The 19,557-nt window shown below is 50.9% G+C and overlaps 1 protein-coding gene across 9 annotated transcripts; it reads right to left on the bottom strand.

The window, feature by feature from the left end:
• Positions 1 to 333: 333 nt before the first annotated feature.
• Positions 334 to 19,433, bottom strand: AFMID (arylformamidase). 9 transcript variants are annotated; one of them, XR_013968166.1, is made up of 14 exons: positions 19,365 to 19,433; positions 17,249 to 17,339; positions 10,419 to 10,526; positions 10,282 to 10,330; positions 8,913 to 8,998; positions 8,742 to 8,814; positions 8,458 to 8,555; positions 8,090 to 8,168; positions 7,839 to 7,980; positions 7,527 to 7,631; positions 4,343 to 4,672; positions 3,001 to 3,052; positions 1,438 to 1,506; positions 334 to 477 (listed from the first exon to the last, which is right to left on the bottom strand). XR_013968166.1 is itself a non-coding variant. In XM_080826456.1 (12 exons), the coding sequence occupies exons 1-11, from the start codon at positions 19,422 to 19,424 to the stop codon at positions 3,020 to 3,022; spliced, it is 924 nt and encodes a 307-aa protein (XP_080682582.1). In that variant the 5' UTR covers positions 19,425 to 19,433; the 3' UTR covers positions 1,260 to 1,506; positions 3,001 to 3,019. The 9 variants fall into 9 exon arrangements, 4 of the variants coding, with proteins under 4 accessions (XP_080682582.1, XP_080682580.1, XP_080682581.1 ...); XR_013968167.1 differs by lacking the exon at positions 4,343 to 4,672 and having other exon boundaries at positions 347 to 477; XR_013968168.1 differs by lacking the exon at positions 334 to 477 and having other exon boundaries at positions 1,260 to 1,506.
• Positions 19,434 to 19,557: the final 124 nt, after the last annotated feature.

The raw sequence follows: 19,557 nt of genomic DNA, 5'->3' as shown, positions 1-19,557 counted from the left end.
TCTCCGGGTCAAGGTCTACCTGGTTAACCTGAGTTAACCCCCCCCCCCCCGACTCCTTGTCTTCTCACCCCACTGAGCCACAGCAGACTTTTTCTGATCTTTGCACTTGCAAGAATGCAGAAAGGTATGTGCTTGTTTTAACTTGTATCTCTCAGATTAAAGGACGGACCAAGTCTTGCTTGTGAGTGGCCCATTCCTGTCTTTACCCACTTAGCTGTTCCGTTACTGACATTTTTCCTATTGCCTGGTGAGTTTTTATACAAAAGGCCTCATTCCTCTTGTCCTCCTCGGCCTTGACCCGGTTTGTTGTTTTTGGACTTTGTGATGTATTTTACCTTCTTTCTTTAAAAGATTTTATTTATTTATTTGGCAGAGAGACAGAGACCGCAAGTAGGCAGAGAGGCAGGCAGAGAGAGAGAGGGGAAAGCAGGCTCCCCACTGAGCAGACAGCCCGATGCGGGGCTCGATCCCAGAACCCTGGGATCGTGACCTGAGCCGAAGACAGAGGCTTAACCAACTGAGCCACCCAGGTGCCCCTGAAACACCACTTTTATCACTTAGTAAACCCCCCTGTGTGCCGGGACCCATCTCTGGGGTCCGTCTCAGTCTCAGTTCTGCCCGTGGGTCTGCCTGCCTGTTCCCGCTCCGGCTGGATTTTTTTAACAGATGAATAAATGGAGACCCAGAGTTGCTGGTGGAAACCCGGAAAGGGCAGGGAGTGAAACCAACGCCAGGAAGAGAGCCTGGAGCAGATCCCGGGTGCTCGGCAACCAAAGACGGCAGACATAGACCCCACCTGCTCCACAGAGTCAGAAAGGAGAATTCGAGAGGGCTTCAGTGCCACACAAAAGCTTCAGGAGAGCTTGAAGGACTAAGAGATGGAGAAAGACAGAACTCTAAGTCCCTGAGGGCATCACTGACCACACAGACCTGGGGGGGGGGCGCGTGGGGGGAGGCGGCAATGACAATTGTGGGAGAGAAAGGGCAGGACAGAGAGGATGGGTGAGGCTGACCTCAGGGCAAACGCCCCCCTTCCCTCCTCAAAGTGGTGTCCCAGCAACGGCAAATCCCGCAGCCTACAGGGAAAACTGTGTGTCCTCCATCTGTGTCAGGAACAGGGAGTTCTGAGGTCACTTCCCGAGCTGCAGGGGTGGCTGAGTGGCACCTCTCACATCCGCAGGCCAGAAATAAGAGGACTTCTCAACGCTCCAGCCCCACGCGGGCTGCTGGCTTCCATTCTTTCAATGTCACAACGTTTTGGAAACAACTTTTTTAGTTAAGTAGGATCCACGGCCATCATGAGGCTTGAACTCACAACCTTGAGATTAAGAATCCCATGCTTAGGGGTGCCTGGGTGGCTCACTTGTTGGGTGTCTGCCTTCGGCTCAGGTCATGATCCCAGGGTCCTGGGATCGAGCCCCACATCGGGCTCCCTGCTCTCTGGGAAGCTTGCTTCTCCCTCTCCAGCTCCCCCTGCTTGTGTTCCCTCTCTTGCTGTGTCAATCTCTGTCAAATAAATAAACAAATAAATAATCTTAAAATTAAAAAAAAAGAATCCCATGCTCTATCACACTCTACTGACTGAGCCAGCCAGGTGCCCCTGGAAACTTTTCATTGTATCATTTTATTATTATTATGATTACTACTAAAGATTTTATTTTTAAATAATCGCTACACTCAAGGAGGGGCTTGAATTTACAACCCTGAGATCAATAGTTGCATGTTCTGCTGACTAAGCCAGCCAGGTGCCCCTTTACTGTGTCATTTCAAATTATAGAAAGCCGGGACGCCTGGGTGGCTCAGTTGGTTAAGCGGCTGCCTTCGGCTCAGGTCATGATCCCAGCGTTCTGGGATGGAGTCCCACATCGGGCTCCTTGCTCGGCGGGGAGGCTGCTTCTCCGTCTGCCTCTGCCTACCACTCTCTGCCTGTGCTTGCTCGCTCTAACAAATAAATAAATTTAAAAAAAAATTATAGAAAGCTTACAAGAACAGTACAAGGAATACTGATGTGTACTCTATCCAGATTTTCTGTTTACGTGATGCATGTACATATAGAGAGAGAAAATAGAATATATAGTATGTGTATATATATATTTTTTTTTATCTGAGCAATTTAAGAGTAAGGTGAAGGCATTTTGCCTCTTTACCCCTACCTACTTCATCTTTCATATAACCACAGCAGAATCGTCAAAATCGGGGAATTTAACATTAATACAGTTATCTTTATAATGAGCTTATACAACTCAACACCAAAAAACCCCCCAAGAGTTCAATGAAAAACTGGGCAGTGGACCCGAATAGACATTTTCCCAAAGAAGACACACAGATGGCCAACAGACACATGAAAAAGTGTTCAACATCTCATCGCCGGGGAAATGCAAATCAAAGCCACAAGGAGATCTCGCCTCACACCTGTCAGAATGGCCATAATAAAAAAGCACAAAATATGAGCCTTGTTGGGGAGGCTGCAGAGAAACAGAAGCCGCCGGGCGCCGCCTGTGGGAAACAGTATGTTGCATCCTCAAAAAATTAAAATAGAAACACGTATGACCTGGCAATTTCACCGCTGCATATTTACCCAGAGAAAATGAAACTCTCATTCAAAAAGATGCGTACACCCTGAGGTTTACTGGGCATGGTTTGTAATAGCGAGATAGGAATGCACCCCAAGTGCCCACGGACTGATGAATGGGTTGAGAAGGTGTGGTATACGCGTACAGCGAACTATCACTCAGTCACAGAAGGGAGGAGATCTTGCTATTGTGACAACGTGGATGGACCGAGAGGGTATCAGGCAAAGTAAAATAAGTCCAACAGGGAACGACAAAAGCGTAAGATTCCACTCGCATGGGGAGTTGAAGAAACAAAGCAAATGAGGGGGGAAAGAGACGAATGAAAAAGCCACACACTCAAGTACAAAGCACAAACCGGTGGTTGCTAGAAGGTAGGTGGGGGGGGGGGATGGGCGAAATAGATAAAGGGGATTAAGAGCACACTTACCGAGTCGAACTCTGAGCTATTAGAGTGTACGCCTGGAACAGAGCGCCGTATGCTTAATATAGTGACAAAAAAAAAAAGACATCATGAAGCCATTTTTAGAAAGCCGTAAAAATAGTTGTCCAGTCCACAGCATATTTCATGTAAGTTGTATATTAAATTACAATGTTTATTTATTTATTTATTTTTAAAGATTGTATTTCTTTATTTGACAGACAGAGATCACAAGCAGGGGGGATGGCAGGCAGAGGGAGAGGAGGAAGCAGGCTCCCTGCTGAGCAGAGAGCCCAAGGTGGGGCTGGATGCCAGGACCCTGAGATCATGGCCTGAGCTGAAGGCAGAGGCTTAACCCACCGAGCCACCCAGGTGCCCCATTTATATAACCTTTTTTTTTTTTTTAAATGAAAATAGGATCACAAGGGGGTGAACTCCTTTCTGTTCTGTCTTTTGCTTATTTTAAGACATTTTATCTCATCAGGGCGTAACCTAAGGGGGCAATTCCCAACCTAGGTGTGCCATGGGGGGCCCCTCCAACAGCTTCGAGGGGTCTCACTGGTTGCAGATGTCAGACGGAAGTCCTACAGTCTGTGAGTCATGTCCTTTGCAGGTCTGGGATAGATTCAAGTTACCGTCTATAATGTCGTTCTCACTTGCCTGAGTCCTGAAAGCTTTTTGAGTATTTTAGCACTTCCGATTACATACTACGTTTAAATATTCATTACCTTCTCAACCCCAGCGTCAGAGAATACAAATATAGCGAAAACACCTCCCTCCCTGGAGGGGAGCAGAGGGTTTAAGTGTGGGTCCCCCAGGGTCTGTCCCCTGCATCACACACGGTGAGCACACAGAGAAAAACGTCTTTTTGTGGGGGTGTATTGTTTAAAGTCGTTGACATGGTACTAAGTTGTAATTAAGCAAGCGTCTTGGTTTTGTCATGTAAAAATATTTTGGGGGGATTTCCCACCCGGTAAACATGTCTCTTTCTTATGGCTACATCATGTTCAGCCGCTGGGGGCTTGGATGTACTTATCCCTGTCTGATGACTATCTAGGCTAGTCTCCGTTTTTGTCACACCCCATCGCACAGGGAGTCCTAGCTCTTTAGGTTGGGGGAAGGTTGCTGGGGTGGGGAGGGTGGTGTGTGGACACAGTTGGCTGCTTGGGAACTGCACACACCCCTGGGTGGGGCGCAGAGGAATCTTGACCTGGCTGTGGATGTCATTGTCCCATCAGGGAAGGGGCCAGCCCCCGGGCTATGTCCCAGGAGCTTAGGGAAAGCCTCAAGACAGGACAGATGGGTCAAAAGAATGCCATAAAAGACAGAACAGATGGATTTGAGCTCTTACAAGAAGGTCAGCGGAGTTTCAGCTGGAGCTAAGTCTACTGATTGCCGGGCATTGTCATTTTTGTCACGCCGTCTTGGCAGGCAGGGGCCCAGGTGGCTTGGGGATCGTAGTGTTGACTGGGCTGGACCTTCCCTGGAACCCCTCAATCCAGGCCAGCGGGAGAGAGATTTGTAGTGGTGTTGGGAGCAAACGGAGGTGCTCCTGGGCACGGGGAGGGGGTTGCTGGCAGGAAAGGGAAGCGTGTGGGGTCTGTGGAGGACCTTCATCATCGGTGGCAGGGGCCACACTCCAGCGGTGTTAGAGCTCCCGAAGGATTGTGCTCAAAATCATCTGCAGCAGGAAGAAAAGACCCAAGACCCCCAGGTTCAGAGAGGCTCTTGTGAGGTTCTCTCTCCAGAATCCGATGAAAGAAACAGACTGCGTTCCTGAGCACAGAATGGTAACTTACAATGACAGCTCAGTCCCATCTGTCCTGTGAAGTGTCCTAAGTAACCCCCCAGCCATTCGTAGACTTAACCTTGCTTGAGATGTGCTTTCTGGACTCACGAGCTAAGAATGGCTTTACGTTTTTATGAAATTAACTAATCAGGTTTTTAGTTAATTAATTAAAATCGATTAATTAAAAGTCTCCAGGGCCAAATTCTAAGTAATCTCTACACTCAGTGTGGGGCTGGAACTCACGACCCTGAGACCAAGAGTCGCCCGTTCCACGGACTGAGCCATTTAAATGGTTGAAAAAAGATCGAAACATAACATTATTTCCTGACATGTAAAAATTATGTAACAGTCAAATGTCCGTACGAATAAAGTTTTATTGGCACACAGCCACCACGTTCAGCATTTATGAATTGTCGTGGCAGCTTTGGTACGTACTACAGTGGCAGCGTTAGGTAGTTGTGTCAGAGACTGGATGGCCCCCAAAACCTGAAATATGTATTTCTCAGGCGCTTCAAGAGATGTCACTTATGAGTGTTTGTTCTTCCCCCATTAATAAAAAAAAAAAAGTAATGCATGTTCGTGTTAGCAAATGCAGAAATGAATTTTTTAAATGCACCTGTCACACCACTGGCAATTGTTTTTTTCACAAGCATGCCCATGCCTCCCAGGGTCTAGCTGCCTATGTATTATGAAACTGGGAATATGTTGGCTCACTCCTTTCTTGTACTTTGGCTCTCACATCTGAAACAATTTGATGTATCCTAACTCATTTTCATAAACATCCTTCTGTTACCAAATTATGTCATAATTTAAACTCACTGGGACGTGTCGGCTGTTTCTAAGTTTTGAATATTCAAAATATTTGAATATTCAAAATATTTCTTGATTGTCCTGAAGAGAAATTCCAAGCAATAGAATTCCTGGGCCTGTGGGTTTGGATTCCTATCACCAGACTGTGCTCCCAAGGGCAGAACTGGAGAGGAGCCCCTTTCCAACCTCTCCAGCAGGGCTGGGCATAATTATCATTAGAACATCTTCCATGACAGGTGGGAAAGGACTGGGCCTTTAAGTGACATTTCTACGATCACTAGTATAATTTAATCATCCCCCATGTTTATTAGCCACATACATTTTTTTCTTAAATTATCCCTTGTTCTTGGGGTGCCTGGGTGGCTTACTTGGTTAAGTGTCTGCCTTCGGCTCGGGTGATGATCCCAGAATCCTGGGATTGAGTCCCGAGTCAGACTCCCTGCTCCGTGGGGAACCTGCTTCTCCCTCTGCCTACTGCTTGTGTTCTCTCTCTCTCTGACAAATAAATAAATAAAATCTTTTTAAAAATTATCTCTTATTCTTTATCCATTGTTTTCTATTTATAATCTATTCCTAAATAGAAATAAAAACTGTCCTTATTGAATTGAAAGTGCTCTTTATATAGTAAGAATATTAACTATGTGAGTTAAAATGGAATGCTATAAAAACCCTTATTGAAGGGCGCCTGGGTGGCTCAGTCGGTTAAGCATCTGCCTTCGGCTCAGGTCATGATCCCAGGGTCCTGGGATCGAGCCCCACATCGGGCTCCCTGCCCGGCAGGTAGCCTGCTTCTCCCTCTCCCACTCCCCCTGCTTGTGTTCCTTCTCTCGCTGTGTCTGTCTCTGTCAAATAAATAAATAAAATCTTAATAAAGAAAATAAGCCTTATTGAGGTGGCGGCTGATTAAAAAGTGAAGCTAATGACGCACCCACTTTCCTGGGCTGGGGGTGGGGGGAACAGAAGTGGTAATTCTTTATCTGCCAAATCTGTGGCAGATATTTACCCCAGTTTTCTCTTTGGCTTTTAAAAGAGTTCTCCACATTAAAATTGTAATATTTGATTTTTTTTCAAAGATTTTTTTTAAATTTTTATTTATTTATTTGACAGACAGAAATCACAAGTAGGCAGAGAGGCAGGCAGAGAGAGAGGAAGGGAAGCAGGCTTCCCGCTGAGCAGAGAGCCCAATGTGGGGCTTGATCCCAGGACCCTGGGATCATGACCTGAACTGAAGGCAGAGGCTTAACCCACTGAGCCACCCAGGTGCCCAAAGATTTTATTTTTAAGCCATCTTTACCCCCAACATGGGGCTGCAACTCAATGACCCTGAGATCAAGAGTCATGCGCTCTACCAGCTGAGCCAGCCAGGCACCCCTGGACACTCGTTAGGCGTCTGCTTTTGGCTCAGGTCATGATCCCTGGGTCCTGGGATTGAGCCCCTCATTGGGCCCCCTGCTCAGCGGGAAGCCTGCTTTTCCCTCTGCCACTCCCCCTGCTTGTGTTCCCTCTCTCACTGTCTCTTTCTCTCTGTCAAATAAATAAATAAATACAAATCTTTAAAACAAATAAAAATAAATAAGTAAACAGGATTCTCCATGTTAAAATTGTAATGAACATTTATGAACCAGACCCATCTATCCTCTCCTACCCGGAGCTGGCTTTGCTGTTTGCTCACACACAGGCGAATACTTTCCTTGCACCAGATTGATGCCCCGCCCCATCCACACCAAGCCCCAGGCAGCTCCCACCTGTGTGCCCAGGAGCAGACTGCAGATCCCCTGGGGCTCTTTCAGAAGGAGGTGAAGTAGCGGAAGCCAGGGGGTTCTCAGTTCCTACCATCAGGACCCCAGCCCCCTGGATGCCAAAGATCCCCTCTGCGCCCCACCGCCCCACCTCTCCTGTGGGACCCACACTCTCCAGGTGAAAGGCTGTGCCCCACCTGGGTGAGCACGGAGTCCTGCTGGGTTAGGCTCCAAATGATTTCAAAGTGATCCACGTCACGGATTTCTTCAAACGAGGCATCCCACTCTCCCCGGCGCAGCGTCTGGGTGAAGAAAGGAGTCACGTAAGAGGCGGCAGGCTGGGGAGGGTGGGGGACCGTCACCCCGCGCCTGGCATGTGCCAGGTGCTCGCTAAGTATTTGATGGATAAATGGCTCTTGGTCTTGTGGTCCCTTGGGGTGAAACAAAGAGGAAGGTAATAGGAGGACAGGACCCTCAACCTCTGGCCAGAGGCAGGGAGCTGGGGGTACCTGAAAAAACTCCCTAGACTGTCGGTGGAATTCAGGGGAGTCGTGTTGGCCCACAGTCACCAGCACGTGGCAGGCTGGACCCGAGGGCCGAGTCAAGGCCGCCTCCAGGAGCAGCTGGGGGCTGTTCCTCCGAGCGTCCTCCCTGATGCAGGGGGTAGGCGTGGGTCAGGACAGAGAGGAGGCTGCAGTTCACCCCTGGCCCTGCTGGGAGGGTCCCCCTCAGCTCAGGGAGGAGGGGGCAGATGACTCACGGGGTCAGGAGGAGAGGGGCGTTCTGAGTGGTGTGCACGATGGGCTCCAGGTCATAGATCCCACTTACCAGGAAAAAACCTGTGGAGGCGAAGGAGAGTCAGAGGGCCAGGCTGCAGGGGAGGCCGAGGCTCCACCAAGCCAGGCCTCAAGCAGCCCCGGAGGGTGGGGGGAGCAAAACGGGGCCAGCCCAGCCTCCAGGGCCAAAGGGCAAGACCACGGTAGGGGGAGAGAAGCAAAGCAGGCCTGTCTCACAGGGCTCAGAGCCCCCAGGTCAAGCCCTCTGTGGCTGCTGGCATTTGGGGCAGCCGGTGTCGACCACCTGAGGAGGGCAAAGGTTGCCCAGCCAGACCTGCAGCCCCGTGAAAACCTTTGATGTTGGGTGTGACTCCGTGCTTGGTCCAGTTGGCCAGGAGCATCATGGCAGCCAGGTGGGCCCCTGCTGAGTGTCCGCAAAGGTAAAGGCCCCTGGGTCGGGTCAGAGAAGAGAGCCAAATCTGCCTTCAGTTTCCCGAGAGCATCAGACCAGTACCAGAGGCTCCCGATTTGCCTTCTGCTCTACAGCCCGGAGGAGGCGGCCGGGCTGCACCCAAGCGCTGAACCCACCATCCTCCCGCATTGTCTGACAAAAGGAAGATCTACAGCGACACCCACTTATTGCACGGATATTTCTTCTGCATAAACGCGACGCTCCGAGTCACCTGGTCTACCATCTGGTCCAGGGTTCCTTCACACAGAGCAGGAGTGGGGTCAGGGTCCATGGGGGGTGGCTCTCTCCCCTCCAAAGCCCAGCAGCCCTCAAACCCACAGGACCATCCTCATTACCTTTGGGGGCAATGTCATAAGCCACGACTACCACGGCCACTCCCCGTGCTGTCAGTGGGTCGACCATGAAGGCTGACATGTCCTTACTGAGGAAAGAGACAAAGATGTGATAATGGAGGAACCTCGGCCACCAACCCCGCTCCTTCATGGTCGTGTCCACCCAGGGCTCCAGCCCTCTCTGGTCCTGTGTAGTATAAGGAAGAAAGTAGGCGCTGTCCTTACCTTATCACATGCTAGCTATGAAACCCTGGGGGCTTTACTTAACCTCTAAGTCTGCTTTCCTCATCTGTAAAATGGGGACATCTACTTTCTCATAGGTGCTGTCTTTGAGAAATGAAGATCAGATGCGTAGAGAGCTTTGCAGGACAAAGGGTAAAGCCATAAATTCAGCCGTGAAGATGCCTATGCTTGAAGGGTCGTAGATCCTATGGGAGGAAACTCCTTAGTGAGATCCTAGGGAACAACAGTGTCCTTGAAGATCTCAAATATGCCTCTGCTTATCTTACGGTGACGAGCTGACCTGGGTTCCCCAGGGGCTCTCCCGCCGAAAGCCTCATGTCCTGGGAAACCCCTCAGTCCCACACAGGCCAGGAGGGTTAGTCACTGCGGTTTCCCTCTGACTGCGAGTAGCTTGAATGTACTTCTCCCCGGGTACAGTGGGTTGAGTCGTGTCCCCTCAAAAGACAGGTCCAGGGACGCCTGGGTGGCTCAGTTGGTTAAGCGGCTGCCTTCGGCTCAGGTCATGATCCCAGCGTCCTGGGATCGAGTCCCACATCGGGCTCCTTGCTCCGCAGGGAGCCTGCTTCTCCCTCTGCCACTCAGTCTGCCTGTGCTCGCTCTCTCTCTCTCTCTCTCTCTGACAAATAAATAAATAAAATCTTTAAAAAAAAAAAAAAAAAGACAGGTCCACCTCCTAACCCCAGCACCTGGGAATACGGCCACACAGTCTACAGAGCGGTCATTAGGGACCCCGAGGTGAGGTCATCCATGATTTAGGATGGACCTCAATCCTACAATGGGTGACGTTATAAGAGAGAAAGGTGGGGGGAGGTCTGAGACACAGACACACAGACACCGAGGAGGCCCGGTGAGAATGGAGGCAGAGACGGAAATGAGGTGACCACAGCCGACGAACCCCAAGAACCCCCAGAAGCTGGAAGAGGTAGGAGCAGGTTCTCCCTGGAGCCCAGAACGGAGCAGGGTGCTGCACACACCCGATCTCAGACTTCTGGCCTCCGGAACCGGGAGAGAATGTGTTTCGGTGATACGCCACCAAGTTTGCAATCATCTGTTGCAGCAGCCAAAAGAACTCCTACACCAGGGCAAGAAGAATCTCCCTTCCTCCCTGCTCATCCAGACCCCGACTCACCTTCCACTCTGCCAGTACCCTCCGTGCAGGAACAGACAGAAAGGCAAGGCTGTAAAGACAGACAAAGGCGTGGGGGCTGAGCGCAGGCGTCCAGGCCAGCCGAGCTCTGCCTAGGGACGGCCCTCCCGAAGGCCCACCTTCAGCAGCCACTTCTCCAGGAAAGTAGATGTCCAGTTTCTCCCCGTCACCATCCCCGTAGGGGACGTGCAGCAGGCTCTTCCTGGTGGCCCGGGCCTTCTTGGTGGCTGTCTCGAGAAATGGACAAGTCACCGTCAGCACAACCTGTGTGATTTCTCTATCATTTAAGGCAGAATCTTTTCTGCTGAAAGCCCCTTGGGGTGCACCGGTCAGTTCCAGCTGTCACTGTTTGCCTGAACGATGCTTCCCCAGGTCCTCAAGGTCATCTGTGCTGGGTTCCCAAGCATCGCATGGGTGTGTGTGGTCAGTTGCAACGACACCAGACTGGCCTATCCAAGTTGGACCGATATGGTCTGCCGAGGTCTGTCTGGAGGGGCGCCGTGGTTCTGAAGGGCACACTCTGTCCACTACTTCATTATGGGGTTTTTGTGGGTGTTACGCTTTGCTTCATGCTCCAGGAAGTGTTGACTTGTCCGAGTCTTCGGAAAAACAATCTTCTAGGGAAGCAAGATATAAACTCACTTCAAATCGGGGTGCCTGGGGGGCTCAGCGTCCGACTCTCGATCTCAGCTCAGGTCATGATCTCACAGTGGCGGGATCGAGCCCCGCGTCGGGTCTGCGCTCAGTGCGGAGTCTGGCTCAGATTCTCTCTCCCTCTCCCTGCCCTTTTGTTCCTCCCCACGCAAGTGCTCTCTCTTTTTCTCTCAAAGAAATAAAATATTTAATCTCACTTCAAATAAATAGATAATAAAACAATATGGATATGTAATTGGATGCCAGGAGGGGAGAGGTGAGAATGATGTGGAAATTGGCTAGGACTTGGGTGGAAGAAAGGAGAAGGGGCACTGTTAGGGAAATAAATACCAGGCGCGAAGGGGTGGGGTGAGAGGGGTGTCTGTATATTCATGCTCTCCCCCCAAATCAGTGAAATGCAGACAGCTTAGCTCCCTCCAACACTGGGCACTGGAGAGTGTAAATTGGTAAGATCTTCTGAAAGACAGCTTGGAAATAGGTATCAAAGCCCAAGATTATATTCCTTGATTCCTAAGTCCCTATCCGCTTAGTTTTTATAAGGAAATGATCAGATATATTCCCAAAGACTTGTTTTAAAGATGCCCACAGTAATGGTATTTATAATAGCAAAATACCGGACATAGCCTCAGTGACCTATGATAATAGAAAGCTGCTCGGAGACATTATGGCCTATCCCCCTTCTCGGCTTTGTCATGGAGTCTGGCATTCACCACTCTTGATACACTTTTCGCTGTTTTTCCTGTCTGTCTGTTGCCTTCACCGTGAAGACAAGGGCTTTGCTTTGCCCGCCTCTGTATACCCAGGACTTGATAGGTAGTAAAAAAATTAAAATTGTGTGATAGGAGCACCTGGGTGACTCAGATGGTTGAGCGTCTGCCTTTGGCTTGGGTCATGATCCTAGGGTCCTAGGATTGAATGCCACATTGGGCTCGCTGCTCAGTGGGGAGTCTGCTTCTCCCTCTCCCCTGCCTATGCTCTCTCTGTCTCTCTCTGATTCAAATGAATAAAGAGAAAAAAAAATCTTAAAAAAGAAAATTGTGTGATAAACAAATATTTCAACAAGCAGTGCTGGGTTAACCAAATGGAGAAAATGGAAAAAAAAAATGGAAAAAAAAATGGTGATCTTCCTGATACTGAAATTGGTGGGGAGAGATGTGAACTTGGGATCCACGTTCCCAGAGGTGCCCAGGTCCCCAGCCTTGGTGGCCGCGGTGCTGGGCCCAAAAGGAAAATAATGCTCCTCTGGGCTGGATGACCCTGGACCTCCAGAAGGGGCAAACTCAGTGTGTAGAGATAGTTTGTATAAAGTGTGTTTGGGCAAGTGCGCATAGACTGCTAAAATGGGTGGTTGGCATTTTGGCTGGACTGCTTAAGGCCAAGACCAACAACTGGTCTTGGCCTTGAGGAGGGTAGACGCCCAGTTTCCCCATGCCAAAACCAGAGACCAGGCTGCCTTTGCAGGACAGGCAAAACCAGTTTGCCATCACTGACCATGTCTACTGACCACACACCCCGCCCCCTGCCATCCTTGGAGTGAGGGGACAAGAGAGGGGAAGTTTTCTTAGGAGAGAGACATGCTGTGCTATGCACTGTGGGTCCCCACTCCCTCTCCTGTGGATGAGTGGGTGGAGACTTCCCAACTCCTAATGCTTCAAGCGACCAACCGCCCAGAGGGCCTGAGGTGTGACTCCTGCAAGGGTCTAATGACCAGGGGCGCCTGGGTGGCTCAGTGGGTTAAACCTCTGCCTTCGGCTCAGGTCATGATCTCAGGGTTCTGGGATCGAGCCCTGCATTGGGCTCCCTGTTCAGCGGGGAGTCTGCTTCTCTCTCTCTTCCTCCACCTACTGCTCCCCCTGCTTGTGCTCTCTGTGTGTGTCAAATAAATAAATAAAATCTTAAAAAAAAAAAAAAAGTCGTGTCTCAAACCTGCCTTCGCTCAAAGCTGCTTACCGGACAATGTAGAGTCAACTGGCCAGATCTTGGCAAACAGGGGCACCTGGGTGGCTCAGTGGGTTAAGCCTCTGCCTTCAGCTCAGGTCATGGTATCAGGGGCCTGGAATCGAGCCCCACATAGGGCTCTCTGCTCAGTGGGGAGCCTGCTTCCCCCTCTCTCTCTGCCTGCCTCTCTGCCTACTTGTGATCTCCCTCTGTGTCAAATAAATAAATTAAAAAAAAAAAAAAAAAGGTCTAATGACCGGAACAGAACAGACTCCTGATGTGTCTGTCCATGTGCCACACCAGGCACAGACCACTATATAGGACACACTTAAAGGAATGCATCTGTTAGAGACTTTCGGTGACTCAAATATATTGCATTTGTGATTCTAATCTAAAGTGTTTAGGGGCACCTGGGTGGCTCAGTGGGTTAAGCCTCTGCCTTCGGCTCAGGTCATGATCCTGGGGTCCTGGGATCGAGCCCGGCGACCGGCTCTCTGCTCAGCAGGGAGCCTGCCTCTCTGCCTACTTATGATCTCTGTCTGTCAAATAAATAAATTCTTTAAAAAAAAATAAAATGGTTTAAGTGGTACATTTTATGTCACGTGTACTGTATAGCCCAGTCAAATAAAACTGGCGCTTGTATCTTTTGTGCCTTTGATTCATCCTCTGGCTTCTCTGGTGGAGAGGAATAAGCCCAAGATCCCAGCCTGCGAGGGTAGGAAGGGCCCTCCGAGATCCGGACCCCACCAGAGGCTGTCAATCACGAGGCTCCACCCACCTCACTGGCGATTGGTTCTCTTGGAGAAGGGCGTGGTTTGGGGGACGGGAGGCTGCGGGATGGTCTGAGAGGCAGGGCGCCCAGACGGCGGTTCAGCACAGATCTCTACCCGCCTGCCTGCCTGCCTCCCTGCCTGCCTATTTACTCATCCATGCATGCATCCGCCCTTCCATGCATGCATCCATCCTTCATTTAGTGTACAATGTATCAGTCCTAAGAGTTGCGGTAAAGCAAGTTTAAACTTACTGACAGAGGAAATAGTTCTGAAAACCGGCCCCTCCCCGCCCCCTTCTGCTCTCTGCCCATGCTCACTCAGCAGTCCTGCGTGTCCAGCCTTAGCGAGGCCAGGTCTTTACAGCGGAGAAAGGTCACCTACGCGTTGGAGCAGAACACTCCCCTACTGCAAGTTACTAGGTCAGTGGCTGTTAAGGGTGAATATAAACCAAAAGTAAGGGGAAAAAAAAATTTTTTTGAAGTCTCCCTAGTGCAGAAGAGGAAAAGAGAGCTTCCCCTCTCCCTTTTCTTCCAGTATTTATTTTGGGAAACTCATTGTAAATCCTTTCTCTACCCCTTTGAGGTGTATGTAAATATTTTTAAAAGCTAAAGGACTCTCTTGCCAGTTATACAAGCTAGGAATGTTTCTGTCCAGGACCGGAAGCTAGCCCCCCTACCCCCAGATTCCGTGGGAGGGCAGCAGCAGGTGTCTGGCTCCCAAGTTACAAGACTACCTCTTGCCTTGAAGAGATGGAGAATTTTCTTTTTCCTCTGGAGAAGGGCAATTTGCAAGCCTGGGCCACCCTAGGTACTGGGTGGATTGTGGAAGAACCAGGGGGCTCTGTCGGGCTCCCTGGCTTGAGCACAGGTACCCTCTATCTTGAGAGCAGGTGTATCTGGTCTGCAATGGGGCATATTGCTGGCCTGTATAAAAGGGTGACGTTTCTTTCTGGGGTCTCTAGCAGCTTGCCTATGGGGCACGTCACAGTTTGGCTAACCCTTATTCAATAATAACATGTCTTCTTTTCTCTCTCTGTCCTTTGTGGAGAGGTTTTCTGGCTTGGCAGCAATTTTCCACTATTAGCGCTTGGTGTCCCTTTACCGTGTCCTGTGAGTGTGACTGTGGGGCAATCCTCGAGTCCACAGGCAGCACTGATGGGGTCTGGGGGGATCCGCCAGGCAGTGCTCCCTCCCTGACGCTGCCTGACCAGCCCCACCTGGTCAGCCTGCTCCTTTCTCCCCGGGGCCAAGGGGCCCCCTCACGAGCTGCATGAGCTCGTCAAGCAGGGTGAGGTGAGGGAGGCCCTTGCTTTGGGGACAACATTGGGGTGGGGGGCGGCACCAAAAACTCAGTAATGAACTCAGTAATGAAGATTGTTTTGGGCTGTAGGTTTGTGTGCCCCAACATTCCTATGTTGAAGTGTTGCTCCCTAACATGATGGTATTGGAGGGAACAATTACCTCCGGGAGGTATTTGGTTTGGATGGGGTCATGAGGTTGGGGCCCCTGTCGTGGGATTAGCAGCCTTAAACGAAGAGGAAGAAAGACCAGGGCTCTTCCTCTCTCTCTCCTGCTCTCTCTCTCTGCCAAGTGAGGACATATGGACAAGACAGATGTTGGCAAGTCAGGAAGAGGACTCTCAGCAGGGACCCAAACGAGGCAGCACCTTGATCTCGGCCTTCCCAGCCTCCAGAACGTGAGAAATAGATTCCTACTGTTTAAGCCACCCATTCGATGGCCTTTTGTTAGTGCAGACCAAGCTGACCAATATAAAGATAAATAATACTTACTTTAAAGAAGAGCTTTTTTAAAAAGTAGGCTCTATGCCCAGCACAGAGCCCAGCGTGGGACCTGAACCCAGGACTCTGAGATCAAGACCTGAGCTGAGATAAAAAATTGGACACTCGGGGCGCCTGGGTGGCTCAGTGGGTTAAAGCCCCTGCCTTTGGCTCCGGTCGTGATCCCAGGGTCCTGGGATGGAGCCCTGCATCGGGCTCTCTGCTCAGCAGGGAGCCTGCTTCCCTTCCTCTCTCTCTGCCTGCCTCTCTGCCTACCTGTGATCTCTGTCTGTCAAATAAATAAATAAAATCTTTTAAAAAAATAATATTAAAAAAAAAAGAATTGTACACTCAACCGACTGAGCCATCCAGGCACCCCAAAGAGAAATACTATTTAGATGCAGTAAATGTACATACATATTTTAAATCTCAAGTAACGCTAATGTCCATGGCCAACAAAATGTCAACATTTTAAATAGAGACAGGCTCCAGCCCTGCACGGGCACGGCCCTTGTTCATTTCCGTGGCCCTCGCGCCCCCTGCCCTTGGGCTCATGTTCTGCGTCCATGGAATGGGTCAGTGGCACCTGCAGCTCCTCCAGGCCAACTACAGCACTGAAAACAGGAAGGCGAGTGGAATGTGAGCTTAAAGCTGTCCACGGTGTGGACAGCAATCACGGATGGGAGTCTCTGAGGGCAGCAGACAGCACGCTCTCCTCAGCTCTTACCCCTCATGGGGAACTCACTTTCTCAAGGGGGGCAGCTCTCCTTTCCTTCAAGACAATTAAGCTAGACAAATAGGTTTTCGGGGTGGTTCAGTCAGCTGGGCATCTGTTTTCGGCTCGGCTCATGATCCCAGGGTCCTGGGATCGAGCCCTGGGTCAGGCTCCCTGCTCAGTGGGGAGCCTGCTTCTCCCTCTGCCCCTCCCCGCTGCTCGTGCTCTCTCTCGCTCTCTCTCCCTCTCAAATAAGTGGATAAAATCTCTTTTTTAAAAGATTTTAGTCATTTATTTGAGAGCAAGAGAGAGAGCACAAGCAGGGTGAAGGGCAGAGGGAGAAGCAGACTCCCTGCTGATCAGGGAGCTCGATGTGGGACTTGATGCTAGAACTCCAGGTGACCTAAATGAATAAAATCTTTTTAAAAAAATGGCTTTTCTACAAGCTCATGTAGGTTTCACCACACACTCTAGTTTATTGACCAAATAGTCACATGTTTGGCACAGAGCTGGGCCCTGCAGAGGGCTCTGAAGAGGCCAGGACACAACTCCACTCCACGTCCGTTGGGACAGGGAGGATACCTGTCTGTGCTGGAATGAACCTCCACGAGCCTGTTCTTCCAGAAGGATTATCCCAGTTTACAGAACCACCAAATCCGAGTGCTCTGCGCAGTCTGGGGAAACCAAGATTCACTTCGGGATTCCTCCACTCGCTTACAGGGTCCCAAGCCCTGACTTCTTGAAAGAAACCAAAGTCTTCTTTGCTTACAAGTAGCATCAATACCAAATGTTTGGGCCAAGGGGGAGAACTTTTGGCTTTTCACTCCACCTCTCCGTGCCACTGTGGCCCGTCACCTGATGTGCCTGGGCATGGCTGGCTGAGCACGGAGTAGAGGTGGATCATGGCATGGAGGGGCGTTTCCTGGTTCCAGCCATCCTGCAGTGAGGGCTCCTGAGTTTGGAGTGGACAAGGTTTGCCCAGTGCCTGGACTTTGGGAATTGCCCTGAGAGCCTCCTCCTGCTCCCCACAATCTGGACCATTGCCACCTGCCAAAGTCCACCCACGGCAGCCATGGAGATGGCCCCCAGTACCCTTGTCTCCTAGGTGTGAGTACATCTTTAGGGTTTCTTCAGCTCCCCGTCGAATGACCCATCTGCTGGGGCAGTACTGATTCTCCAACTCCTGCGGAACACAGACAGAAGGCTGCATAAGACCTTTGTTCTCCACACTGTGCCCCCATCCCTCCTAACGCCTGGATGCTTCTCTCTGCCTTGAGAAGCCCCCGCCCTGATATCTCAGACTGATGCTCTCAGTTTCCTTCAAGCCCCTCCCATCTCCAGCCTGGTCACCTACTCCTCACTCTCCCCCCAACATCAATTAATTAGATACTTCAGACACAATGTCGTGGGTACTCTCAGACTCGTGGCCTAGAGCCACAATCATGCTTTAACTAGTGGACAGCCCTAAAGGGGAGATGAGGTCCCATAAATCTGTCCTGCTTAATGCCACTGTGGGCACCACTCCTACTGCTGGAGGCCAGGGAGCTGGGGGCAGGGCCACTGCAGAAAAAGTTGATCTTCTCTGAACAGGCATGATCCTTTTTTTTTTTTTTTAAAGATTTTATTTATTTCTTTGACAGAGACAGATCACAAGTAGGCAGAGAGAGGAGGAAGCAGGCTCCCTGATGAGCAGAAAGCCCGACGTGGGACTTGATCCCAGCACCTTGAGATCACGACCTGAGCTGAAGGCAGAGGATTTAACCCACTGAGCCACCCAGGCGCCCCTGATCCTTTTTTTTAAAGAGTTTATTCATTTATTTTTAGAGAGAGAGAGAGAGAGCACGCAAGAGAGCACACAAGCAGGGGGAGGGGCAGAGGTAGGGGGAGAAAATCCCGAGTAGATCCCCAGTCAGTGTGGAGCTGGACACTGACTGGTTGTGGGGCTTGAACCCACAACCTTGAGATCATGACCTGAGCTGAAACCAAGAGTCGGACGCTCAACTGACTGAGCCACCCAGGAGCCCCTGACCAGGAGCCCCTGAGGGGGCAGGATTCTGACTGCAGGAGTCACAGCAAAGAAACCAAAGGTCAGTTTGGAAATGCTGTTGGGCCAGACTGCTGAGACACAGAGGTGCGGCAGGGAAGCTGGGGCTGGGGGAGAGGGGTCTCGGATGTTAGGCTAAGATGTTCAGATGTAATGCAGAGAGCAACGAGGAACCAGATTTTGGATAAGGAGCTTGAAGGCAAGGAGAAAGAGTGGAGACTAAGATGGGGAATTTGCAGACAGGGTGGCTTCATGGAAGGGTCTTGGGCTCTGGAGTCAGATGGGTTGAGTGTCATCCAAGCTCCAACAACACTTAGAGGCTGTTTTCCTCTGGACAACTCACTTACCCTCTCTGGGTCTCGGCCCAGGGTTGAAGGACATAAGGCATGTAAATGAAGTAAAACTAACCCTTCAAGTGTGGGTTACTACCTCCTCCTGCTGAACAAGAGTCTTGGCCAGCATTCTTTACAGTCTGTGTCTGTAGGGCACCTAGTCATCCCTGACACACACTGAGTGCAATCATTGTCTTCATGCCTGTTATGTATGGTAACAATAATGCAGTGGGTTTTTGAGAGTTCCCTGGTAACGCAGGGGTGTGTGTGTGTGTGTGTGTGTCAGAGAGAGCATTTCTTGGGGGCAGTAAGCGTAATTTATCAGATTCGCGGGTGTATCAGGGACCAGGAAAACAAACAAACGAACGAACGAACGAACAACAACAAAAACCCCCGAAAAAACCCAGAACAGAGCCTGAAATTCAGGGAAACTAGTTAGGAAACTACAGTTGAGTGACAATCAGAGCGCGTGCTCTGCCTGGGTGGTTTCTAGCCCAAGGATCACGGTCAGGAAACAGCAGCCTTTCTGCATCCTCCCCGTCCTCCATCCGCATGGGGGACCATCCGCATGGGGGACCCTCGGGTCAGGTCGGGAGCCGTGGCCCCCTCTATGGATGCGAGCACAGCTTCGGTTTTCTCTGCCCTTGAAACCAGGCTCACCGAAGCCTGCCCGTGGTCAGAAGCACACCCGGTCAGGGCGCGAACGCCTTCGGAGCAGGCACGCAGGTGCCCCCCTTGCCCCGCAGAGCGCAGGGTCTACGCCCGCCTGAGCTCCGGGGCCGGAACCGCATCTAACCTCCGCACCGCGCGGCCCGCCCGGCAGCCCGCCTACCTCTGCAGAGAGCTGCTTCCAGGGAGCCTCGGCTCGGGGGCCGCGGCCGGGGACCTCCATCGTCCTACCGCGGCCGGCCCGAAGGCGCACCCCGGCTATTTATACGCGGCGGCGGGGCCCGGGCCCGCCCTCCGGGTGACGCGAGCCCGCCGGGGCCCCGGGGCCGCCCACGAGGGGCGGGCTGCGGTCGAAT

This window comes from Martes martes, assembly GCF_963455335.1.
Source record: "Martes martes genome assembly, chromosome: 16".
Taxonomy (NCBI): domain Eukaryota; kingdom Metazoa; phylum Chordata; class Mammalia; order Carnivora; family Mustelidae; genus Martes; species Martes martes.
Note: the sequence above shows the minus strand (reverse complement) of the source record. Positions and strands in the feature narration are given on the sequence as shown.